The sequence below is a fragment of the Equus przewalskii genome, chromosome 3, assembly GCF_037783145.1.
Source record: "Equus przewalskii isolate Varuska chromosome 3, EquPr2, whole genome shotgun sequence".
Classification (NCBI taxonomy): Eukaryota; Metazoa; Chordata; class Mammalia; order Perissodactyla; family Equidae; genus Equus; species Equus przewalskii.
This window is the reverse complement of record NC_091833.1, coordinates 44,101,744-44,128,527: the sequence shown is the minus strand read 5'-3', so window position 1 is coordinate 44,128,527 and position 26,784 is coordinate 44,101,744. Positions and strand designations below refer to the sequence as shown.

The following is a 26,784-nucleotide window of genomic DNA, read 5'->3' as shown; positions in this document are numbered from 1 at the left end:
AACCTTCTGGGAACAGACTGGCAGAGGAGGAAGCTGCCCTTTACAGTGCCAGAATCAGACGGCGTTGACAATCGATGAAGCTACAATGAAATGTTCTCCGATATTATCCTTTCAGTTGGAACTGATTTTTAAGAATTCGTGTCAGTAGACAGGCCGTTTGATCAAGTCAAGTTCTTATGGATTGGCGAGGGTTGGGTTAGAAGGGAAGCCACTTAGAACAAATGAAGGAAGACATGAAACCTCTGGCTCTGCGGACTAAAGCATCTCATGTACTCCTCTGTTACTTAGTCTGAGAGAGTTAATGAAACAGAAGTTCTAATCCTGTAATCTGAGAACGCTTGAAATTGTTTCAATTCTCAAACCTTTGATAAAGAAAAGCTAATATAGTAATAATAAATTGGTGGCATATTCATGCACAAAGGAGAAACAAAGTGTCTGATTTATTCATCTCATAGAGAAACAAATATTAATAGAATCAACAAGCTTGCAAAAAGATGAAAAATATTTTTTCTGATGTTCAAGTTGAAAATCTGAAGTGAGAACTTTGATTCTTTGAGATTGGTTTATAGACTAGTCTTTCCTTAACAACCCGGAAAAAAAGTTAGAGCCCTTTGTCTGAAAGCTGGAAAAACAGGAAAAAAACCTGTATTTGTGTTTTGCCAGTATTCAAATCTAAATGACCTGAGGGATGGTAGATAGCACACCCAGGAGTCAATAGTTTCTAAGTTGATTGCCTCCTAGACTTCAGCAAGAGGCCTGGCAGTTTCCCTCTAAACAGAAGATATTAATTTAAAATGCTACTGAGGTAGGTAAGCTACAATCTTGGAAACTAGATATCTTCATGGTGAAGTATTTTAGTAATAGAAAAAAATGGAAATGAGGAAGTTTAATAAGGAAGAGAGTGAAAGTAAGCCGTGTTAGTGCTCTCCAACCCTGGCCTGGGGCAGGTGTGCTATGAGCATCACCCACTGAAGTAGTCATCCAACAAGGGAAGAGTCCATCTGGCTACCCCAACAGGATGAGGTTCTCCTAACTTCATTTACCCCTTCTTATTCTGATTCTATTCTTGATTAACAAACTTTAACCTAAATTTTATTTTTCAATTAAACTTTCCTGGAAGTAAAATGACCTGAGCATTCCAGATTGCTTCACAAGTATTCTATATTATAAATCAACAAGTTGAATTTCTGGGTTTTTCATTAGCTTCCAGTGAACTTTATTATTGGCAGGAATGAGTCCGCGAGAGTCTGTCTATTCCTTAGTTGAACTAATAAAGTGAATTTCTGAACATGCTCAGTTTTAATTGATGGAGACCTCACGAAGATTTATTTGCTCTGGGAGTTTCAATCTGGAAAAAAACCTGCCAAGTGTTTTCTTTTTTACCAACTCTTTAAGTGCAACATGGATGAACTAAAACCCACATTTCTTCATTTAACCTGAAAAATACTTTGTGAAATCTTGTCATGAATAAAACTTATCTTTGTTTAAAACTACATGTACAACTAAAATTATATTAATGATGGTTATTGTTGAGGCTAGGTAATGGATACATTGGGAGTTCATTATATTATTCTATTTTGTGTATGTTTGAAAATTCCATGATAAAAAGTAAAACAAACAAAAAGACATAGCAAGAGACTGAAAATCCATCTTCAAAGAACTTTCTAAAATTGAGGGAACGTGATTTGTTTGCTGCCTGGATTTTCAGTGTATTTGTCTCCACAACAAGCAAAAGCTGAGCTCAAGTTACTGAAGCTGCGCTATCAGGTGTCCCCCGCCCCGCCTCTGTTGGTGGGGCATCTTCGCCAGCAGGCACTATATTTGGATCTCTGTGTAACAGTTGATACTTTGGCTCAAGTTGTAATGGGACCAACTCATTTCTTTTCTAGGAGGAATTGATACTTATTTGGCCCTGCCGAGCATATTGAAATATCTGTGAAATAGACTGGATTTTGATTTTCCTAGAGGTGTTTCTGCCGTCTTGATAAAAGAAGTAGAACTCTTTGTGTTCCAAGGTCTCTGTCCTCTTGGGTGCCAACAGGGTCTGTTATTCAAAATTTATATGCGCTCCTGTCTTTGGGCCAGAAACACTTTAGTGTTACCAAGGCTAAATTCTGAAATGATAACACACTGATTTACTTATTATATAATTTATATATGATAGTATATATATAAATTTAATATTAAATTCTAAATATTATAAATTTAATAAATAATATAATTTATAAGTAATATAAAATTATATTAAGTATAACTACAAGAATTTTGTCAAGGAATCTGACCAGATAGGTATAAAGAAAACTAGAGATGCCCTCAGTTTTTTTCTCCTGAAGATTAAATCCTACATAGAAAGACTTATCAGCCTAATAAATTTCATTAAAGGAGATATTCAATTGATGTCAATTTGGAAAATGTGCCTCATTTACTTCACTGTAGTAATCATTTTGCTTATGTTTTTCACAGTACTTCTTGTCATATTACCTTAACTGGTGTATTGAACGTGTTTGTTTTAAAAAGTTATCAAAAAACTTATCTTTTACCATTTAACACATCTTTCATTGACTAATCTAGTAAGATTCTTTAGGGCTGGCCCCATAGCCAAGTGGTTGACTTTGTGTGCTCTGCTTTGGCGGCCTGGGGTTCACTGGTTCGGATCCTGGGCGCGTAACCATGCACCACTCATCAAGCCGTGCTGTGGCGGTATCCCACATATAAGAGTTAGAATGACCTACAACTAGGATATACAACTGTGTACCGGGGCTTTGGGGAGGGAAAAAAAAGAGGAAGACTGGCAACAAATGTCAGCTCAGCGCCAATCTTTCTCACCAAAAAGCAAAAAGAAAAAAAAAGATTGTTTAAGGTGTATTGATATCAAATACCCGGATTAAGTTAAAAAATTAAATTAAATTAAATATTTGAAAATATCTAATAGTTTGGTTTTATCTAAACCAAATTTGTGGATACTTTATTTTTCAGATTTAATTGGGATGTTTGATTTTGTATTGATGGAACAACCACATATAGGTTCTCAAATTTTCCTTTCTAGAAGAAATTCATAGAGAAAACCAAATACCCTGTGGAGATTTTAATTTAATTTTTTCATTCTTTTTCACATACTGAAAAATAAGTTCTTATTATCAAGAGGCCACTTTCTGTAGGGAAGGCTATAAATCTTAATTGAAATAATGGTTTCAGCTTAAAATATTTGAAGAAAGTATTTCTTTTTATCAGGTTTAGAGATTCATCACTTAATCCTGAAATGACTTTTATTATGATCAATCTTTTTACCTTATTGCAGCTTACTCATCTAACACTCCTTGTCAGTTCTAGGCAAAACCATAAAAATCTTCAAGGAAGTTGGCTTCCTGAATTAGAACCACATTGGGCTGAATCAGACTTGCTCGAAAAGAAAATTTCACATACAAACTTCCATAGTCTACTCTGTAAAAGCAACCACGTATTTCAGTAGAGTACATGTGCTCCACAGTCAAATTGTTTGGGTTCAAAATCTGTCTCTGCCTATACTAGTCAGCCAGACAACTGTGGGTTGTATTAACTCTGTCCCTTCATTTCCTTATCTGAAAATAATAGGACCTAGCTCCTGTGGTTGCTGTGAGGATGAGTAAGCCAACACTCAATATGTATAAAGGATTCAGGTGAGTATCCTATCCAGCTATTAGTGTGTTCAAAAGGAATGGTTATTATTCAAAATTTCAATTTATTTCAAAGATACTTGTTATATGTATATACCAATGTATATAGCAATATATATGTATATAACAATGTTATGTACAGTAACGTACTAAAAATGCTACTCCTAATTTTCAGTTTATTATAGAAGTAAAATGTTTTCATAGAAAACTTGAAAAGCACGAAAAGCAAAGAGAAGCAGAATAAAATTATACCCAGTTTCATTACCCAGAGGCAACCATGGATAACACTTATATCTAATTTTTCCATGAATTTTAAAATGTAAGTTTTAATGTCTAGTGTAATAATAGTTAAGTAAAAATGGATGGACTTTGTTATTTATACATCATGAAACTACAGTTTTTTTGTTAAAGCTTTTAAATTCTGAGAAGCAGGCATCAAACTTTGGCTAAAGTATAGTTTAAAAAATATGTTGTCATGTGAAATAATCAGATTATAAAAATATTTAAAGATTCCAGTTTCATATCTCATAGATTTAAAAAAATGTCTTGCTTACTTTCTTCATCAGTTAACTTTTTCACAGCTGGCAGAAAGTGGCTTTGATGAATTTCCCAGAGTTAATTTTATGAAATTAAATGCCAATAGGTATGTGCATATTACACACTGGCAGAATTTGATGTGATGTGTGAATTGGATATTTTCAGTGGAATTAAGTATATTTCTGGTTTATGTTATTGATCTATATTCATTCCTTCATATTATTCCTTATCTTAAATACAATTCTATGCTTGAATCAGATTTTTGATGAATTGATTCATCATTCTTAGTACTACATCTCTTACATTTTGGCTAGGAATGGCATGTCTTAATGCATTCCACCATGACTAAACATGTGGATACCTTCCAATGAAAATATTAGTTTCCTTGCTTTTCCCAGAGTATGTAAACGGATTTTAAAAACCCTTAGTAGAGGTACTGTTTTTTGGGTGGGGAAATTTTACTGTAAATAAAGCATGTTAAGATTAGATTTTCCCAAGGATCTTTCCAATCCAAAATACCACTTGTTTAAATGACCTTATTTGTACACTAGTCTTGTTAATAAGTATGTCCTCACAGCTCCACCATTGATGGAGACACGCATGGAAAAACATGAGAAATTCTAAACCCCGACAACGTGAAAAACTACCTAATGGATCAGTAGAGATTACATCGTAGTTTGGGACAAAACATACTTAAAAAATTAAGATTTAAAAACCAATTAATTTAAAATTAATTCGGGGCTAAGATAGGTTTATATTATCATGATGAATTTAGTCAATTCATGTGGTTTTTTAAAAAACAAATCTGTGTTGCTCTATTCTCATTATACATGTAATAAATATTCTCTAAAAATCAGAAATATAGACTTTACTTATATAAATATAGACTTTAATATAGACTTGACTTTATGAAGTAAAAAATTAATGACCTTCTAATCCCTTCTCCCAAAGATAACCAGGGTTAATACTTTATGTATACATAGAGAAATCTAGATTTAATAAGTATTTTATTTGTGATTCAGAATAATCACAATTGTTTCAAGCTCTTTTATTGATTAGAAAGTTGACAATGTGGAAAGATAACATTTACTTCTGGATTCTAAGTGATGGTAGGTTATACCACAACACTTTAATCTGATGGAAATGCTTCTAAAAACCCAAAAATGCCTGATGTAAAAAGTCATTGATTTTAAAAACCCAAAAAGCAAAAATCCAATATTTTTCCAAAAAATCAATTTGCCTTTAAAAACATATCGACGGAGTTTACGGCATGGGAGATGCTCAATAAATGTGCACATAACATTTTAATGATTTATGCCAAGGTGTCGATGCTAAAAAGAATCATCAATAACGTATCAGTCAGGGTCCTGTGAGAAAACAGATGGTACGTTCAAAAGTATTTAATTGAAGATAATTTAACAAAGGGACCCTGTATAGATGTGTGCACCCAGTGTATTTTCCAAAACGACCTGGGACCTGTTGTAAGTAAGGTCTATCAAAGGGAGCACTCTCACACTGAGCATTCCAAATCTTCCTTCTTCACTTTTTCCTAACTCATGTAGTGCAAATGTGCCATACGTTATGAGTACATGGAAAGCCGACAGTTTTTTAATTTATCTTTTTGGTTTCCTAGCCCAGTGCTTCTCAACTCTTTTTAAGTCAAGGCAAATGTGGAAACCGAGGAAAATGGATGACGCTTCTTCCCAGCCTGCTGGACCTCCCAGCCTGAGGACATTAATTTCTTGGCACAACCAACTCATCGGGAAGATGTGCCTCAGACTCATGTCTTCTTTCCTTGACTTTCTTCAAATAACATGTTTCTTCATACAACAAGCTTTTTCAATTGTTGACCTACATATTTTGTTTCTATCTCACCTCCAAAATCATGTCTTCTTTATCCTGTCAACCTCCCACTGGACTTCTCAAAGAAACGACGTAATCTGAGTACGACATCAGGCTGGCTAAACCTTGATCTTATCATGAGGAATACTCCTCGCCTTCTGAAATCTCAAACTTGAAGCTCCCCAGTGCTTTGTTCAGTGCCCTTAGTATCAACCCTTCTTATTCATACCCCTCACTTCCCAACTGGCTTTTTTTTCGCTTACTGGAGATTGCTGGTGAAATGCATAGTCCCTTCAAAACGTGCTCCTCTGCCTTCAATATCAGTTATTAATATCACCCCCCAAACCCAGACTTGAAAGCTTGAAGCTAGTTTTAAGAAGTTTAAACTTCTTTTTAACTTCTTCCTCAATCACACGTTTGCTCAGTGGCCCAGTCTTCATGGATTTGTTCGCGGAGTCGTTCTCATCCATTTATTCCTTTCCACGCTTTCTGTGCCTGCTGTGGTCCCGGCCCTCCTCCCAGGACTCCTTAGGAAGTTTTAGAATGACACTATGCCTTCTAGCTCTTTCTCCCTAGATTACCAGGTGTTTCTTTAGGTATGAGAATAGTTAATGCCTCCTCTCCATTAGATTTCAAACATGAAATACCTATGAGTGGTTTATTTCCCTTTCAGGATTTTAACTTAAAAGACAAATTGACTTAGAGTGATATAGGAACTTTTTAAAAGGCTGGCACTTTGTAGTTTATTGGGTGCAACTGTAAAACTCATCACAGCCATGCAATCTTGTAATTAAAGTTTCTGTTATTTTTGAAGTACAGCAAGAGGATTCTGAGTCATACATTGGATAATGTTAGAGCAAACATTCGCACACTTAGGTAAATACTATGTTTAGATGGAATATTCTTTAAAACTCTTCCCGCTAAATCACTTCATCTTTTGATCTAATTTTTTCCACTACTTTAGCTTTGTGTGCACTGGTTATGACAAAGTGAAGCTTTTAATACAGTTTCCTTTGTGGCGAGTGCCTCATTGCTTAGCCTATAGAGTTAATGAGGCTAAGACACTGGTCTGACTTCCCAATGTATCAGTTATCTTCCTGCTAGACTGTCTTTCAGACCATGGCCAACCATTTCATAAATGTTAGTCATGAGGGAGACGGAGAAGCGGAGTCAGAATGGTTCCGTGGCAAGTCATTCTAAAACAAGTTAAGGCAGATGCCTCGCCGGAAGTGGATCAGGAGTTTCATCCTCTTTCATAGACAAATAACTCAGTGTCTATTTAATTTCCATAATTTGCTGCAGGTTGCACCTCTATGGCCCTCAACAGTGTTAGTTGCTATAGCTTTTTATAGCTTTCTTTGGTCTTTAAGCTGGGCGGCTTATTGAATCTACATAGGAGAAGTGTGTTGAGATGAAAAGGACATGGTTTTGGAGGCAGACCCTCTGCTCTACTTATATTACTAATTAGTTGTGTGTCCTTGGTTATATTTCTTAATTTTCAAGTTTTTGTTTCATCCTCTGAAAAAATACCTACTCTATATGGTTGTAACAATTAAATAAGATAATGTACATAAATCACCAAGAACATAGTACATGCATAATGAAGGTAAGGTTTTCTACTTGTCTTTTATGACACATAAATAAATCTAATCAATTGGTTAGGAAAGTTTCATGTGGCCACCATTTATTTAACAATTACTCAGCGCCAGGCATGTTGCAAGGTGCTTTATATCTATTGTCTCTACTCCTCATGACAACCACAAAAGCTTATTTCTAATTATCAATTCTTTTAAGATGAAGAAACTGAGATAAGTTGCTGCTGTCTGAGATGCATGGTTCTCACCTAAGCACAATACACAGTAAATTGGGGATATAGAGGTATTTCTGGGGGATTGGTTTTTAAGCATTTCAGTTTAATAATTACCTGGAGGTGGGTAGGGAGTATTCGTTAAAAAGGCAGATTCCTGGGGCCCACTTGCAAAGATCCTGGATCTGGGGGAGGTCCGGGAAAATGCAATGTTAACCAGCCACAAATGTCATTCTGATGCAGTTGGTTCTTCGGGGGAAACGGATAGATATCAGTCTTCGCATCTTACCTTAATCTGGCTCATTCACCCTCTACCCTAGGCTTTCAGCTGGGGGAGGAGGAGGAGGACTGAGAGTAGGCCAGCATCTGTAGGCTAAAATTAAATTTCCAAAGGTAGGCAACACTGCCCCTGCTCAATTCTTCCTCATCACCTCGAGATGATATTTCCAAATGCTGCCTGTAGTTCTCCATGTCTTTAGTCAACCTTTGTTGATCCAGGCTCAATTTAACTGTAGCAGCAGCAGACAGATGAGGAGGAGCAGAGATGGGACCCTCACAGGGTAACTCCAGCCATGGTCTTGCGGAGCTGTCACAAGCTGTCGTCTCTTGCAACGTGAATTTACTTAACTGTAAATGGGGAAGACATTCGTCTTATAAAATTATTGTAAGGATTACCACATTGTCTAGCACATGGCAGTTATTTGAAAATGGCCACTATTATTATTATTTATTTAATTTTGAGGTGAGATGTCAAACATGATAAAATATATTAAAGAACTCTGTAAATGAACTCTCACACTAGGAAACCTTTTCCTCCAACATAATCTTTTGGAGAATGTGATGAAAGCTATGGAGAAGTGCCATCCAGTGAAGATATAATGCGAGTCACACAGGTAATTTAAAATTTTTTAGCATCAGATTAAAAAGGCAAAATTAATTTAACGTATTTTAGCCAAATATAAAAATCTTACCGTTTCAACATGTAATCAATATAAAAATTATTAATGAGGTATTTTATATCATATTTTTCATAATAAATCTTCAAAATCCAGTGTGCATTTTTACGCTTCCATCATATCTCACTTTGGGAACTAAATTTTCAATGGTAATGTGAAATGTAGTCCAAGCCAAGCAGTAAATTGTATTTAACGTTAATTTTTACTGTGCTTCAGTTTTAAAATGCAAATTAACTGGAATTGTATAAATCAAAAAATTCAGCGCTTCCGTCGCGGTAGCCACATTTCAGACGCGCAGTCGCCGCCCCAGCCGGTGCGTCGGCTTTGGCAGAGCAGTTCCGGCGCTGCTCCTCTAGAATCTTGTTTGCACTTGTAGGGGATTCAAGGACCCCACGAAGTTCATCCTTGCATTACATGTCCCTTAGTTAAGACTTGTGTTTTTCACATTTTATTAGCCAATTTACAGTTTATAACAGTCAACAAGATACTTTCCGTGTGTTTACTGAACATTATTCAAGTTTGCTTGTGAATAAATTCCTTGGGCTAAATCAAGCAACTTTGTGGAAACTGGAAAGTGGGCTATTGATTCGGACTTAGAAAATAAGCTGAGGTTGCATAGTGGTTGAATCACTTTTGGCCGCTACTCTATCACTGCCTTCTGGTGTGATCACAGGATTTAACTTCTAGCTATTAGGGTTACCGGTTTTCACCTTCCTGACCCACAGACTTCAGGGTCTGCACTTCTCAGGGCACGTAAATAAGCTCTCTCAAAGAACCAGGCAGTAGCCGCTGAACTTGCAGATAGGGATTGATCCCAAACCCCCTTCTATTTTTAGCTAGAGAAACTGCTTGCCAATTCAAAGTTTCTGGAGGGACAAATGCGTCCACTCCAAAGCAGACACGTGCAGCAAACCTTTGCCAGGTACTGCTCCAAATGCCCTAAGCCTACTCCCACCGAAACTCGGGAGCGCCCCTGTTTTCCGCGGCGCCTCGCCTTCAGCTCGCCCTAGCAGGCCCGCGCACCAGCTCCCCGGCAGCCGATTCCGCCCGCTCGGGGCAACCCTGCCAGGCTGGGGGCGTGGCCGGGAGCGGAGGGGGCGTGTCCGGCCGGGGGCGGGGCCGGAGGGCGCCAGGAGGCGGAAGTTCCCGCGGGCCGTGGGGACAGCGCACGCACCGCGAGTCACTTGTCAGCGCTCGTCTGAGGCGGAGGCAGCGCCGCGCCGCGCCGAGGTGAGTGGCTGGCGGCCGGGGATGCGCGTCGCCGGTCTCCCGCAGGGAGGAGGGAAGGAAGCGGGCGCCGGGCGCGTGGAGGGAAGCCGCGCTCGGGAGGCGGAGGGGCGCGCCTCGGGCGGAGCTGCGCTTCAGGTGCTTTCTGGGCGCCGAGCGGCGGAGGTGGGAGGGCGGCGCGCGAAGAGGAGCGCCCGGGGGCGGGCGAGCCCTGGAAGTCCCCGTCCCGGGCGGCCGGGCGCGCGCGGCGGAGTCAGCGACGCGGAGGGCTCCCGGGCACCCCCGCACGGCCCGCGGCCGGGCGCCCCCGCCGGGGCTCGGGTCCGCCGCGTCCTGCGCGCATCTCCCGGGGGTGTGGGGAGGCAGCGGGACCGAACGGGGGAGAAAGGCGTGTTATTTTTTGTTTACTTTCACGCTGAGAAGCGTCTATTTCCTCCCCGATATTTACGATTGTGTAACCTGTTTGGGGAAAACTTCTCCGTGTCCTGAAATAAAGCTGGTTTAAAAAAACAAATCTGTCGTGATCGCCAGATTTATTAATACTTGCGTACTTCTTGGGGCTTTTCTAAGACGGTGCCTTCAGTGCGTTTGACAATAAGTGGAAAAAGGAAGGGCGTATGGACCGGGCAGAGCTTGGAAAGAACATTCGTGGCTGCGCTGGCCAGGGCAGGTCTGGAGTGTGAGCGCCAGGTCCTTCCCCCGGGCCGCCTCCTGACCGTGCGGACGTCGGAGCCCGCCCGCCGCGGAAACAGCCCGCTCGGGAGCCTTATTTGGCAAACAGGGCGAGGCGTGAACCTCTGCTGGGAAACTGTCCCGGCGGCTGCTTTCATCCTGTGCCTCTGGCCTTTCGTTCTTCAGCCCTTCCTCCATCCTCTCTCAGTCTAGGGAAAAAGAGACTCTCCAGATAGTGCTTGTGAATTTCAAGCCCTTCTTGTCACTTTGAGTGGTCCTACTTTCCCCTTCCCACCCATTAAAGAAGTTGGGATAGAAGTGTGGGCGTTACCAAGCTTCCTTCCCAAGTCCTAGAGCAAAGACATTATTTAGACTTTCCCTGAAAGAAAATCCAGAGCTATACAGAAATTCCAACATTTTCCACGTGTTTGAAAGCAGAATAGGCTGCTCACTATTTCCTGCCTGCTTGGTATTTTAGGAGGAGTTTGGGCACTAATAACTAGATGGAGGAAACCTGGAAAAGGCTGATAATGTACTGTTGCTTAAGGATCGGAATATTTTAAGGCAAATGAAGCTAGCTGAGGGAGAATACTAGAAATAAAACCTCACTGACTAGGAATGAAATGATACTGGTTTTGTAGTGTGGCTGTGACCTTGCCAGTGCTAGAAAATTTAATAACCAATGGGAGAAGTCTGGAAGGGAACTCGCAAGTAAAGGGAAGTTGCATGTGCTGTGGGTTGATATATAAATTAAATACATTTTCTTGTAGGGAACAGTGGGGCCAGAGGAAGTTGAGCCTAACTTTCATAGTCTCCTCTTGACACAAGTTAAAGATTAAAAAAGGAGGGGCAGGCAGCCTGTGAAGTCTGTTGGCTGTACATGCTTCTGATTTGTATCCTGTGCCAATATCAAAACTGTCCTCCTGCACTGGGTCTATGAAAATCCTCCCTTATTATAGCAGGAAAGCAATTTAATTTTGTGGTTCCTCCTTGCCTCCCTACTACTGGTTTTTCATATGTGTCTAGCAGTTTGACTTCTGGCTTGGCCTTTGGGTCTTTTTAGTGCTTGGTGCCTGTTCCATCAGCCCTGAAGTAATGTTATTATTGCCCAGTAGCTCAGGGTACCTCCATGCCAGCGGAAAAGCTCATTTAGCTTCTAGGTAGATCTCGTGCAGATTTCTGCTGATTTAACTTTCTTTAAGAACTGGACTTATTTGAAAGTTTTGCCTCATTTTCCCCTTATGAGAAGATGGAATGTTTGCCTTTAATACACTGGTTTGAATAACTACACTGCCACTTTTAGTTTGGTAGGATGGGATAGAAATTTTGAAAAAAATGGAAAAATATTTTAAGACATAATAAAAGCTGATGATTTGGTTGAACAGTGCAGATTTTCCAAGGAAGTATATCTTAAACAGCTTTTTTAGAAAAAATGGTTTTAAACTTATTAAATTATACATCTGTTATATTTCAAATATTTTAAAGGAGGGAAATGGTATGTTTCTTAGTATTACATTTTAGAAAATCTCCATTCCTACCAATTTCTCCCATCCACATCTAGCCACCATAACAACCAATACCAAACTCTTGAGTCACACTTTTTTTCCTTTAGTTTTTTATTATATAAAAGTACTATTGTGAGAGTCATTATGAACACACTTACAGCAAAACACAGAAAAAGGACCACTGAAGTGTCGGTTCTTTTCTAAAGCTCCAGTTCCCTGTCATGTGTTAAGATTAACCCTGTGCTCCTACCATGGTTAGTCACTTTTGTTCACCGTGTGCTCACTACACACTCTCTCTCTTGCCTGATGTGTGTAGGCAGCAGAAAGCAGTTCTGACTGAAATCTCACCTTGCTGGAGTATTGCCTATCATTGCCTGACTGAAGGAAAAGTAAATATTACTTTCAGTGTGGAAAATGCCATGTCCATATAAGAGGAAAGACAAATTGTAATTTAGGATAGAGGGAATAGTTTTGTGCATTAAAAAACATCTCATTTTAAAGAATTTCGTGTTTGGAAAGTGTGAATGAGAGTCTATGAACGTGCAGTCCTTTTCATATGTTAGAGTAACTTAGAGGGTAAGTAAGTGACATTGAAGGACTCTTGCCAACTGCAGGCAAAAGAATGCATGAGGTAGAGGGAAGGGAAAATCATTTTCAGTTAAAACTGAAATAGAATCTTATTGTTTTTTATATATATAACGAAGTGTTGTAAAGTGCTTCGAGTTAAAGTTTGTATTGCAGGAAGCCACAGATTGGATCGCAGCAAGTTGCAAAACTGATCAAGTATCTAGAAATATAATTCTGATATGGAATTTTTAGACTCTGGAAATTGGCTTGAATTTAGAAATTGTATGTTAGCTCACAGATTCCTTTTCTTAGACTGAAATGAGAACTTAATATGTGTTTGTGCTGTATTTCCTCTTATACCCCCAAAACGAAATACTGAACATCATTTAGTTGGGTTTATATTAAATACGTTTCAATATGTAATAGAGTTTCAAATAAACATTTTTGTTAACCGTCTGATTTTCTTTCACAGTCTCTCATTTTCTGGGATTGGACTTTGAGCCATTAGAATCATGAGCAACTACAGCGTGTCCTTGGTTGGCCCAGCTCCTTGGGGTTTCCGGCTGCAAGGTGGCAAAGATTTCAACATGCCTCTGACAATCTCTAGTGTAAGCAAACTTTACAGATTTTGTTACAGATGTTCATTCACTGCTTAGTCCTGGAAACTTCAGGGCTGAGTTGTTGAATTCTCTGGACCTGTACTCTGCTTATTACAATTGCTTCTAGGATTTGATCTCAGCACACTTAGTTATCTGTAATAAACGATGGTGCTGGGAGGGAATTTAGCAAGGATAATTGATTTCAATTAAGTTTATTTTCAGTTTCCCTTCATCTTATTAATAATAAAGTGGACAGCATTTCACACTAGAGCAGACTCCAAATCTTTGAACTGCCACCAGTTTGTGGAATTCTCTGGGCCTTAGTTTCTTCCTACGTAATGTTAGAAGGTTGCACTAGGGGATTTTCATGGTCCCTTTCGGCTCAAAGCTGTTTATTAAACACTGTTGATCAATATGGAGTAAAATGACTGTTTGTGGTGTTATTTCCTCACCTCACTCTGGTGAAGGTGATAGCCAACAGTAAAATGGCCCAAAGCTACTTCCCTTTGAAGAGGAATTGAAGGGCTTGGATCTCCGGCTAGATAGGCAGCCTATGAATAATTGAGATTTGGCTGTTTACCTCAGTATGCATTTAGTTTGACTGTATTCTGTGTATATATTTTAAGGATCTGTTTTCATGAGATGATGATACCGATGAGGGGAGTAATTACAGCTTTTGTTTGTTGAGGCTTGACGATGTGTCAGGCACTGGTTCAGTTTCATCATCAGTGGGTAATTATTGCTATTAATTACTTGTAAACTTTTCAGAGGATTTTTTTAATATATTCGAATAAATATGAGTATCTACTCATTTTACTTATATGGTAGCATATCGTACGCACTGTTCCACACCTTACTTTTTTCTCAACAAGTGCCGTGGAGAACTTTCCCTATTAATATATAAAGAGTTTTATTTTATTTATTTTTTTAACAACTGTATAGAATTTTCTGGGGCCGGCCCCATGGCCTAGTGGTTAAGTTCACGCCCTCCGCTTTGGTGGCTCAGGGTTGGGATCCTGGGCGTGGACATAGCACTGCTCATTAGGCCATGTTGAGGTGGCGTCCCACATGCCACAACTAGAGGGACCCACAACTAAAATATACAACTATGTACTGGGGGTATTTGGGGAGGAAATAGAAAAAGCAGGAAAAAAAAAGAAGATTGGCAACAGTTGTTAGCTCAGGTGCCAATGTTTATTTTTTTATTTTTTTAAAGATTGGCACCTGAGCTAACAACTGTTGCCAATCTTTCTTTTTTCTGCTTTATCTCCCCAAACCCCGCCCCCCCTGCCCCCCCCCCCATACATAGTTGCATATCTTAGTTGTGGGTCCTTCTAGTTGTGGCACATGGGGCACTGCCTCAACGTGACCTGAGGAGCAGTGCCATGTCCGCGCCCAGGATCCGAACCCTGGGCCGCCACAGCGGAGCCCTCGAACGTAACCACTCGGTCACGGGGCCGGCCCCCAATGTTTAAAAAAAAAAAAAAAAAGAATTTTCTTGTAGAGAAGTTACATTTATTTAACCAATCCTCTATTGAAGGGCATTTATATTTGTTTCCAGTGTTGGTATTGCAAACAGTGCTGTAGTGGATACCATATATACATGATTTTCTGTGTATATATAAAATTTTGATACGTTGTGCTGATTTACACTTTTGTGCAATGCAGGAAAATATCAACCCCCAGGGCCCTACCCCACCTCTCCCACAGCCTTACCAGCAAACTTTTGGATTTTTGCCAGTACCTTGCACGTATCATCTCTTAGCTCTCCTGCCAACCTGCGAAATAGTGGTGTCATTCCTGTTGTCCGGACTATGCTGTGAGCTCACACGGCTGATGTGGAAGAGGTGGCTTTCAAGCCATGACGCTATGCTGCCTCCCTAATAATAAACTTCCTCCTAAATTTGGGTAGATTATTTCTCTAATCAGATATTTAGAAGGTTATGGTTTTGTTATAATTGTATATGTGTAAATACATATATATATATATATATATATATACATTGCTTCTTACACTGTATGTATCCAACTTGATTTTGAAAAATTAAAAATAAATTTGTAACACTTACATATCTCTATGAAAATACTGGAAATCCCAGTTTACTAGTGAAGTTTTCCTTGTTTCTTGGCTGTGGACTTTTAGTTATCTTTAATTTATTGCTAATTTCTGTCTTGATTCTGGTTAATCAGATTTTACAAGGAAATCCATATACATAATCCACCCTGCAACTTTTAGGACTTTTTGTGGTTGGATGAAATTTTAAATGTAAAGTATCCATGTGAAAATGTGCCTTGTGATTTATTATTGTTTGAGCAAGGCCGGGTTTTTTTTTCTCCTGCTGAAGAGCTATTATGAGGAAAGGAAAAATATTTGAATATTGTCTGTTTTTATGTTCTGTTAACATTATTTTATATTAAGTCTGAATATCCTACTTTATGATAATGGATTAAAGACAGTTATTGTTTAGTTTAAATTACTTCCACTTTTGCTTAAAAACAAAAAGCCCAGAAACAAATTGACACCTAAATGAAACAAACTTAATGGTCGCTTTGTTGTTTGGTAATCCAAATGCAAATGAAATATGTAAATTTTGTGGTGCCTTGCCTTTAAAAAAGTTTTCTGTGCTTCAGTTTCCTGGCAGACAGTTTGAGGCGCTCGCTCCATGTTGTGGTGCTGATACAACAGAACACTGTGTACATACATGTGTGCCCTCCCCTGGCACAGAAGAAATGCTTTCCTTGTGTAGACAGAGTGCTAATTAAAGGATTTTGAACATACTGATTAAAAGAGACTACGGTAACAAAGCTGCTGAGTTATTTCTGTTCTCTTACAAAAGTCTCGGCCCTCTCCTGTGACCTTTTTGGGCCTTGTGCAGTGGGGCATGCAATTCATTCTGGGCTGGAGAGGGTGGGAAGGGGAGGGGGAGGAGAGAAGGGAATGTTGGCCCAACTGTGCTGCTAGGCTGTTGGCCTTTCATTGTAGTTATTTTTAACCCCTTGTGTGGTTCAGTTTAAACATGCCTGGTAACGTTGCCTAATAAAGATGTGTGCTTAATAACTGATTTATATTGGTGTAGTAAGATTATTAATGTTATACCTCATCTTAATTAGTTCTCTGGTTGTATTTATTCTGCCTTAATTATGTAAAATTATTGGGATATTTCAGTAGTCACCAGATTATTTAATTAATAGTATCAAGAAGCAATTAAAACTTGAAAGCATGCCTTAAAACATGTAATTCAGTGATTCTCTTATTTTAATAATGTATATGAAATTCTTTGCAAGGTCTGGCACATAGTATTCTCTCAGTTGTTATCTTTTGCAATACTATTATTATAAAATTAAAAAAATGATTTAGAGACTTGAAACATGAAGTCCCTCATAATTGTAGGAAACGTAGCAGTTCTTTTTTTGCTTACTGTCTGTCTGAATTAGAAAAGAAAAGAAAAACACAAGTTTGTGCTTAGCTAGGAACCTGCATGTTTATATTTAAGAGTTCAAAAGTATTCAGTTTTTCCTCTGGTCAGGTATTATGTTGAATTCCAAAGGACTATTTATGTTCCTTTATAACATTGGAACTCTGCGATAGCAAATGTATTTGAGATAAATAAGTCATTGGCTGCGACTTGAACATTCTGTTTTCTTGAGATTTTGTTATTAGCATATGAATATGCGACTATGACTGCATCTTAAAGTAGACAAACTATAAAATTTTAACATTTCATTCCAATTTGTTCGTCACCTATATTGCATACTTTTTTAGAAGGTGGATTTCTAAGATAAGATTGGTAGTTCCTGCAAACTTTTAGAAAGATCCTCACATTGCTGTAACTGCCTGATCACATGTCATTGTCTGCAATTTCCGATCCTTAAAATGGACTGCTGGCTACAGGAGTTTGCAGACTGTCTTTTTATGACCCTGTATTTATGGAATTGCCTGGAAGCCATGGAATGTGGGGATGGGTTTCGTTGTAGCAGTGTGGGTTTGTTGATCTTTGCCAGTATATTTTATAAGAAGAAATAGGAGACTTGTTGCACAATACCAGGCCATATTTTGGCAAGTTGATGTTCCTCATGATGGAATTACAAGACGGATAATGTATTTGTGAATGACATCTTTCCTTTTTCTTGGTGAGGAAGATTGGCCCTGAGCTAATATCTATTGCCAGTCTTCCTCTTTTTGCTTGAGGAAGATTGTTGCTGAACTACCGTCTGTACCAATCTTCCTCTGTTTTCTATGTGGGATGCCGCCACAGCGTGGCTTGATGAGCGGTGTCTAGGTCTGTGCCCAGGATCTGAACTGGCAAATCCCAAGCCGCCGAAATGGAGTGCAAGAACTTAACCACTATGCCACTGGCGAGCCTCAGTTTGTGAATAACATCTTTTAAGTACATCATCCTAAAGTGAAATGTTCTGTGTCTTATTTTCTGATGTATGATGCTTGAGTTTTCTCTTAAATGTAAATATTTGGATTTCCTGAAGGTGATCTCCTAATTCTCCATAAACACATCTACGACCTTTCTTTTCAGGTAAGAATGAGGTCAGACGGTTTAATACTTAAATAATAATGACTTTGATTTTCAAGAGTTAGGGCATGGTCCATTGTTACTAGCTCAAACAAGGTTTTAGTTGGATTTGAAAAGCAGAAATTTACTATTTCCTGGAGTATAGAGCCCTGATTGGGAGTATAACATAGAACAGAGCAAGACAGAATCCTGAAACACTTTGCTGTAAATTCATTCATTCAGCAGTTAAAAGGGATACTTCCTAGAAGCCATTGAAGAAGTCATAAAGTATTGGAGAGTACAAAGGTTGGGGAGAAAGAATAAGTACAGTACCAGAGACAGTGTCATAAGACTTGTCACAAGAACATATTTGATGAAATGACAAAGATAGAGTAAGTGTTTCTCAGTTTCAGTGGGCAGAGATCTTTTGTATTTGTGGAGTTTGTCTTCCTACAGGAGAAATTAATTGAACTGGTCTTTGAAGGATGAAATTTGAACACCTCAAAGTCAAGATTTTTTCTGTGTTGGTTTTCAGTGCAAAGTGAAGATGAAGCCTCTTTTTGCCATTGCTTGACTGAGTAAAGCTGTGAATCCAGTTGAGAGATTCTCCAGACAGGCCAGCTGCAGAGTTTTCCTCCTAGAGGAGGAGAGAAAGAGGCTTTTAGTCAAGCTGAAATGGGAGAACCCTCCTACCTTGAATAAATGGGCCCATTGTTAATTTTAAGCTGTTGAGTATTTTCTTTTACATTCCCTCCCAACTACCCTGTCATAATGCCAAGTTAGAAAGTTGATAATTTCGTTTGTGTAACTATATAATGTATATTTCACTGTCTACTTTTAAAATATTAATTACCTTTTGTGTGGGGCTTAGGGACCTGCTTTTTCTACATGGCAGTTTTCTATCATTTGTGGTCACGAGGATCAAGAATCTCAAGATAATTCTGAAGATATTTTTCAGGTCTCTTATTTGTAAAGAAATGAAATCTTATCAGTATGTTTTATTGCAAATTAATAGTTTTAGAAAAAAGGGGCATGCTTATTTAGACTTTAATGAATGTTGGGCATTTTGGAAAGTTATTTGTTAAAATAAGAGGAATTTTACTGCTATGCAGGACATTTGTAGCTCATGGAGGAAACAATATCGTTGAGAGTGAGTGAAGTAAGAATAGCACTTTAGACCTAAGGAGATTTTCATCCAACCTGTTCACCTGCTCAGGAGTTAGATGTAATGCCGACCTACTTAAACTGAGATTACTGAAGCCCATGAACTTATTTTCAGTGATTTTTGAGAACCTTGAAGGTAAAGAGCTTGTCTTTATGAGGGTGTTGGTCAGGCTGCAGTGTGCAGATAGGGTGAGCCGGTTGTCTTTGTCCAAAGCATCCTGTTTATAAGAGTTCTTGCGCAGATTCCCATGGACCGCAGGACCAGTCATGGCCTTGTCCCACAGTTATGACTGCGTGGAGGAGAAATCTGTTAGGAGTTCATCTGGAAGCAGACATTGCTCTGGACAAAAAGAGAGGTCATATCTTTGGCGTCTTATAAGGGATAATGATGTTTCAGCTTTAGTAGGTGAGGCTCTAGGCCTTTAAGTAAGTTTTCGAGATGTAGAAACATTGAGTATATAATAAAAAACAGAACAAGACCCTAGCATGTGAAATATTAATATATGTATGCATTTGCAAATAAATGACATAGTAATGGGAATGAAAAGAGAAAACGTCAGTTTAAGCTACTGAAGAGCAGTGAGCACGGTGACTCCTGACGTGGGTATTCCAGGAGCAGAGCCACCGATAGCCCTGGGAATGCAGGGTTGGCTTTTTAATTACAGAGTGGAAAAATCGCTTTTCTAGCACAGATACTCTGTTTTTATTACGGTTTTTTTAAGGAAATAAAATATTTATGAATGGACGGAACAGACAGAATTGAATGAGTGTGTGAAGTTGGGTTTGGAAGAATTTTTCCTAATGTTAAAACTGAGTTTCTCAAATCTCATAATCACTTCCCCCATCTTCCCTCACCTTGTTTTTTTTCTTTCCTGTTGCATAAGTGGCGTTATCTGCCCTTCTGTAAATACTCAGATTTCTTTTACAGCTGATGTTGTTGCCCATTTTGTGTGACAATTACTGGAACAGAGTTCATCGACCTCTTGGCGGTTAGTACTCCCAGCAGGCAGAGCAGTTGCAGCCACTGTCCCTGAGAGACCAACGAGGGAGTGAAATGAACTGGGACAGTCAACAGGAGTGAATGAAAAAGAACAAGTTGGAGGGAAGGAGAAAAGAAAGAGGGAATTTTTAAAAGGCCACAGGAGGAACAGTTATTTACTGGGTCAAATTTGGCACTCAGGAAATTTTAACCTTTTAAAGTTTGGTTAATTTACGCTTTTCTTTAGGTAAGACATTCATATGGTTTGGAACTCAAAAGATGCTATAAGGTTTAGAGGAAAGAGTCTCCTATCGCCAGGCCATTCATTTCCTCTTCCTAGAAGCAACCTGTGTTAGCAGTTTCTTGTGTATACTTCCAAAGAAAATCTATACGGATATATGTAAATACAAAATATCCTTACCACCCCCCTTTTCAACACAAATAGTATCCTTAAAAGTATACTTTTTTCACTTAACCCCAAATCAGTAAATGTAGCCTTGTTCTTTTTGTACAGCTGTGTTGCGTTTGGATTTATCATAATTTATTTCACCAGTTCCTAATGATGGACAGTTAAGTTGTTTCTAGTCTTTTATTGACACTGCAGTGTAATTTTTGCACATACATGTATTTTGCCTATGGCGAGCCTGTCAGATAAATTCCTAGAAATGGAATTGCTGAGTCAGAGGGTTGTATGGGTTGTATGCATTTGTAATTTTGATTAATATTGCCAGAGTGTCTCTGTAGAGACACTCCTACCCACAGTGTGAGCATGCCAGTTTCCTCATTCCTGTGCTAGCATACGTTTCAACAGACTTTGGTCTTTTCCAATCAGATAGGCCTGTTTCCACCTTTCTCCTTTTTACGGGGTTTGCTCATAAGTATTCTGCTGAGGATTCTGCGTTCTTAAGTGGTTCATTGTTTTTCATTTTGCCTGAGAATATACACAAGAAAAATGTGCTGTCCTTATTCAAATGACACCATTAGTTTCTAGGGATGCTGTTCTTTGAATTTATCCATTCAGAGCTTTAATAGTTATCTCTATCATTTGTTTCCTATTTCTAAACGGATTTCCTCTCTGTGTTAACATATCACTTCCAATTATATGGCAGAAGATTTTTTATGGAACAGTGTTTGGCATAGTGTTCCCGTCATAGACTTTCTGACAAATTAAATCACATTTAATAGATGCAAGCTTGTTATCTTTGGAGTTTGTCCAGTAACCTGATGTATTGTGTGGTTTCGAATCCCACTCTTCTCCAGCTCCCTATAAACGATGTGACCAGGAGACTGACTATAATGAGGTGTTCCTAATGGTCCTGGGACATAGCAAAATTCTGTCTTAGGAGCCTCACTGTGTTTTTATCATCAACCTTTGTGAGCCAGTAAACTGAAGTCACAACGGGTTATGGAGTGTTCCACAGCACAGCGAGTCGAGTCAGGCATTGTAAAGGATTACTGATGTGTGTGTGGCACAATGTATTTATTCATTTTGCCTGGATGTAAGCAGTAGAGTGTATATATTGGTAACCTTGGTGACAAAAAGAGTAAGGATGACAGGGATGTTTGTATTTTTATGTGCTTAAAGATGGGGGAAGTAGGAATTTCCCTTTAATGTGTTGCTGTAATTTTTTAAATATCACGAGAAGAGCTTAGAGCTGGATAAGAATTTGCATCATTTGTGATTTGAATTCTGTGACTTGTTAAACATTTTTCCTAGGATCTAGAAATTGATCTAGCAATGACCACTGTTATTCGTGATAACTGTCTTGAGTAAATTTTGATTTACCAAAAGAGGTAGTGGTTATTTTAATGACATTAACAATTGAATGCCGTATACCATTGATTCCATCAGGAATTTAAATGTTGTGATTTGGTTCCAGTGAGGATCCAGTTATTAACTAGTATTTCTCAAATGATTTCTGAGATATTAACTTTTAGAGATGGTAAAATTAAAAAATTTTGTAGGGTTGTCTAATGCTAGCCAGAGGAGATTGTGGGTATGTTCTGAAAGTATTTTTCTTCTTGAAAAAAGGTACTGGAGAACAAATGTTCTTTAGAAAACAAATCCTTTGTCCTTTAACTAGGGACCCTTAGAGGTGTTCTGGAGAACAAGCATTGTTACACATGTAATTTTTATGATTTTGGACATTCTCTTGAAGTATCTCTGTGCTACTAACTTCCAAATATTCTACAAATGGTTCTTTTGATCTTTTAATACTAGGCATTTCTGTTTATATGTACCTCCAGCCATTCTGGAAGATTCTAGTTAGCTGGTAGCCAATTCTCAGAGTGATACTTTGATATTTTAGCAGATAAGGGTGTTTCCAAACTTCATCAGTGGCTTGTCTCTTCTTAGGTCGGTTCCTCATCCTCAGGCTGGCACCTTGCCCAAGCAGGAATTCTAAAATCCTACATTTAATACGTTACTGCCCTCTTTAAGAATTGTGAGGGCTTCCCATTGTCTGTTGAATTATTGCTTAACTTGCCTGTTTGCCGTTCAGGACTGGATGTAAATGGGCCCACTTAATACAATGGAGTTTATGGTCCACAATGCCTATTTTGAACCCTGAAGTCCTTGGTCCCTTTATTCTTTGTGCCCACTACTTTTGTTTCTTCTTATCCCCAAAGCCCTACCCATCCTTTAAGGCACATACATATGCCAGGTGCTCTTCAAACTGTTTGAGTGCTCCACCTGACTTCGGTCTTCTTTCTTTCCTGTATTAAATAATAATAATAATAATGAAAATCTGCTGACATTTATTGAGCCCTTGTTATTGTCTGGGCCCTCTTCTGGATGTTTTGCACATGTTCGATTATTGGATTCTCATAACAACCCTCTGAGGAAGTATGATTTTATATCTCTGATGTACAGATGAAGAAACTGAGGGACAGACAAGTTAAATAAGATGCCCGGTGTTACACAGCTAGTAATTGGTTGGGCTTAGGATTTGAAACTAGTCCAACTGCGTAGTAGTAATGCTTTTAACCAGGGTACTCTGTTTTCTGGGAAAAGATGGCAGCTTTCACTGCTGACAGCCAAGTTTGTGTGTGTGTGTCTTAGAGAGAAGACATGCTGTGGAATCAAAGACCTGTATAAATGGGACTAACTGAGATTATTAAGAAGAAATGTGACTGGTTTCCAAACTAATCATCAAAATCATCAATGAGATTTTAAAAATGTAGATTCTGAGACCTTGCCCCAGACTTTGAGTTCAGGAGGTTTAGGGATTCTCACATGCTTTCTGGATGTTTCTCACGTACCATTTCAGTTCTATTTTGTACACTAATGTTTGGGAACTGTATGTAGCTGTGCTATTTTAAAAAATATTTTTATTATGGAGCTTTTATTACTTAGATCATTTAAGCAAAAAGATTAAGGCAGAGGTACAATGGAACTGCTATTGACTAAACGTGTCAGATCTCCTTTTCTCCAGCAACTACTCTTCCTGTTTTTCAGAGTTCAGTCATCATCGGTCAAATCCTTTTTGGAAATAAATGGCAGTTTTAATAATATATGACATCAAGTTTTAGTTCTGTTTATGATGCTGTATCTTTGTGACAAAAGATGTAGAGGACTTTAAGATGGCATACTACTGATAGTGTTTTAATACTATAAAGTTTAATAATGAATGTTAAATTTACCGAAGACTTTGGCTATACTAGGTTTTGTTTTGCTCCTCATTATTAAGCTAAAGTGGCAATATTTAAATTAAAAAGAACCAGCTACGGTCCTGCTGAGGCCATGGACTAGAGATCAGTTAAAGTTTTGGTCTCCATATTAGATTTGACAGTTTAAGTACATATAAATAGGTCATATACTTTGTTAAATCAGGAACTTCTCTCACCAGGAAAAAAATCTACACTTTGGTCTTATTTTCTCTAGATCGTGTTAGAATTCCCAGTGTGTGTTCAGTAACTATTGACTGATGATCATAATGATAATAGACAAATGGGAAGCTGGGTTGCAATTAGAATCAAGTTTTTTCCAGATTTGTTTTGTTAATGTACATGATTGATGGTTAGAATTGGCTGATGAAACATTTTGGTTTTCTTTGTTTTTAGTCCTAGTCAGGGTTTAAGTTTCTAGGAAATGCCCCAGAAGTTACACCAGGTAATAGCCGCCTGCCTTCCAAGGTATGGAGTCTTCCTGTGTGTCAGCCGGAATTTATTTTCTGTATATTTGACCCAGCGGTTTTACTTCTGTGTTTTAGTGTCATACACAGCGAAGGATAACCCCTTCTCACGTTGCAGACAGTCACTTGGTGACTGAGGCCTAGTTCCCTTTGAGTATTATGGATCTTCTGTAGGAAGCCGTTTCTTCAAATGTTTCTCTCATGACAGTTTGCCTCTTTTTATACCCCTGAGCGTTTGCCTTTAAAAGTAGTTCAGCTTTTAAATGTCTTTTTATGTATAACTCCTAGAACTAAACCTTACACTTCAGATATGATAGGACTAGTGCAGAAGTATAGTTATTAAGTAAGGAGGCTGATTTTTGTGTGACTGGATAGTGCAGAGGTTAGGAGCTGCTCTGAGCAATGGGCTTGATGGTCCTTTCATGGTTCTCTGTACACTTTTGTCCTGGAGGTTAGGAGAGCCTCAGAGGGGCAGAGATTTGTGTGTGTGCACGTGTGTGTGTGCGTGTGTGCTATTTGCATGAAAGATCAAGGAACCTCGTGGGGAAGAAATTAGGAAACAGATAATTGAGTTATGTTCAAGCTTAGTTCTTGGAGATTTTTTTTACTATTCCTCATTTTCTTTTAGGAGAGATGGTAAATTCTTGGTCCAGCAGGGTACATCCTCTTGGTATCATCTTCTGGCCAGTGCCCTTCCCTTGATGACTCATGCTAAGCCTGAGAGGAGCAGGTGTTAGTCAGCTCATATTTAGGGATCCCTTACTGTGTTCTAGGCCTGGGATACAGAGGGTGGGTCTCTCTTACTGACAGAAAGGCACATGGAACCTGATATGGACTATAGGAAGGAGCTTGGACGTAGAGGACATATATGTAATCAGAGCCAGGAAAAGAGCACAGTAACATGTGTGTTGACCATGCAGCCTATGTCAGAATAGCAGGAAACTTCTAGACTGGGCTCCATAGAATACATGGAGGAGACACACAAGTAGCAGCAGCAGACAAAATTTGTTATACCTCCATCTGGGCATGGTCATTTATTCAGTATCATTATTGAGCACCTACTGTGTGCTCAGTACTGGTCTAGGCACTGAAAATACAAGGATAAGCAAAACAAAGTTCTTAGTGTTATGGACCTTCTATTCTAGGAAGAGAGACTGATAACTCACAAGTATATAAATAAATAAGCAGTGTGATTTAATAAGATGATGTGCTAGGGAATAATCAGGGGAAGAGGATGAGTGTCTGGGGTAAGGGTTTTACTTTAAATTGGGTGGCAAGACGGGCCCCTCTGACTGAGGAGGCAACAGTGACTGAAGAATAAGAAGCGTTCGTAGGAAGAGCAAGGAGAACAGCACTGGAGGCATAGAGAGCAGTAGGTGCAAGGCCTTGAGACAGGAAAGAGCCTGGTGTGTTCAAGGAATAGAGAGAGGCCACTCTGGTGGCGTGCACTGAGCAAGGAGGAAAGCAGAGTGAGACGAGGGAGGGGGTGGGGGGGGTCCATCCAGTGCCAGGAGGAGAGAGAAGGAGGTTCAGGGTGGGGAGGAGGATAACAGTGGGGCGTTGGGGGGACAGGGCGTGGGGACTTGAGAGGGAGTCTGATTCCTCTAGATCAGAGCTGAGCTTAGAGAGTGGGTTGCTGTTCTTGTGATCTTACCGTATCTGCAAGCGGGTGTGTTTTTAAATAGGTTTTGATAGAAATTTCAGGGGGTAATTCCAAACTTTTTTTTTTTTGAAGATTTTATTTTTTCCTTTTTCTCCCCAAAGCCCCCCAGTACATAGTTGTATATTCTTCGTTGTGGGTCCTTCTAGCTGTGGTATGTGGGACGCTGCCTCAGCGTGGTTTGATGAGCAGTGCCATGTCCGCGCCCAGGATTCGAACCAACGAAACACTGGGCCACCTGCAGCGGAGTGCGCGAACCTAACCACTTAGCCACGGGGCCAGCCCCCCAAACTTTTTTGAGCAAAGGAATAACCACATAGTTTCCTTGTTGGCTATTTGAAATTGAAATACTCATTTTAATATATGTTTGTTTTGAAAAGTTATTTATAGTTAGAACAAGTACATTATTATTATTTTTCATTGTTATTTGCACACTGATTAACACTGATTACATTTTTCTACTTTGTGTTCCTTTCAATGTTTTTATTATCACTGTAAGAGGCAGCTTGTTTCCCAGATGGCTTCTGTTTTCGTTTCCTTGTGATGTTACGACCTTTTCTACATCAGTAGAGCAATGTTGCATACACATTCAGGAGTTGTTTACAGATTGTGCTGGTAACGCTTTTGTTAGAGTCGGCCTCAAAGACAGAGTGAGTGTTAGGATGTTTATTCTAGGTCAGATATGTTGAGCTGAAAAAGGTTTTAAAATGTGGCTATTTTTAAAAAGAACGTTTTAGTCTATTGGTTGGTTAATGCACCCAATGCCAAAAGTTAGGTTTTGTGATCCTTTTATTATTTCAGCTGGAGGGAGTTGATAAGTTTAAAGTTTTTCATTTCTCAACCTTTCAGGGAGGTCACTTGAGTAGGGTTAACATCTAATAAGAGAAGGCCAACAGTTCACAATTCAGTAAATTCAGATTTTCTTGCCTTAAACATTGTTAATGGATAAAGGTGTCATCAATATCATATCGCTGTAGT

At 38.9% G+C, this 26,784-nt stretch overlaps 1 protein-coding gene and 1 long non-coding RNA gene across 18 annotated transcripts in view; both read left to right on the top strand.

Annotated features, from left to right (window-relative positions):
- Positions 1-710: 710 nt before the first annotated feature.
- Positions 711-7,913, top strand: LOC139082520 (uncharacterized). The gene is made up of 3 exons (XR_011538609.1): positions 711-805; positions 3,592-3,656; positions 5,824-7,913. It is a non-coding gene; the product is annotated as an uncharacterized lncRNA (long non-coding RNA).
- A 1,903-nt stretch (positions 7,914-9,816) lies between these two features.
- PDLIM5 (PDZ and LIM domain 5) overlaps positions 9,817-26,784 on the top strand; it is a 196,684-nt gene continuing 179,716 nt past the window's right edge. For 12 of the 17 annotated variants that reach the window (XM_070614280.1, XM_070614282.1, XM_070614279.1 and 9 more), the window contains exons 1-2: positions 9,890-10,025; positions 13,239-13,374. In XM_070614280.1, coding sequence (XP_070470381.1) covers positions 13,279-13,374 — 96 coding nt within the window. In that variant the 5' untranslated portion in view covers positions 9,890-10,025; positions 13,239-13,278. Of the gene's footprint in view, positions 10,026-13,238; positions 13,375-26,784 lie in introns of all 17 variants that reach the window. The other 5 variants (XM_070614287.1, XM_070614275.1, XM_070614285.1 and 2 more) reach the window with 5 other exon arrangements.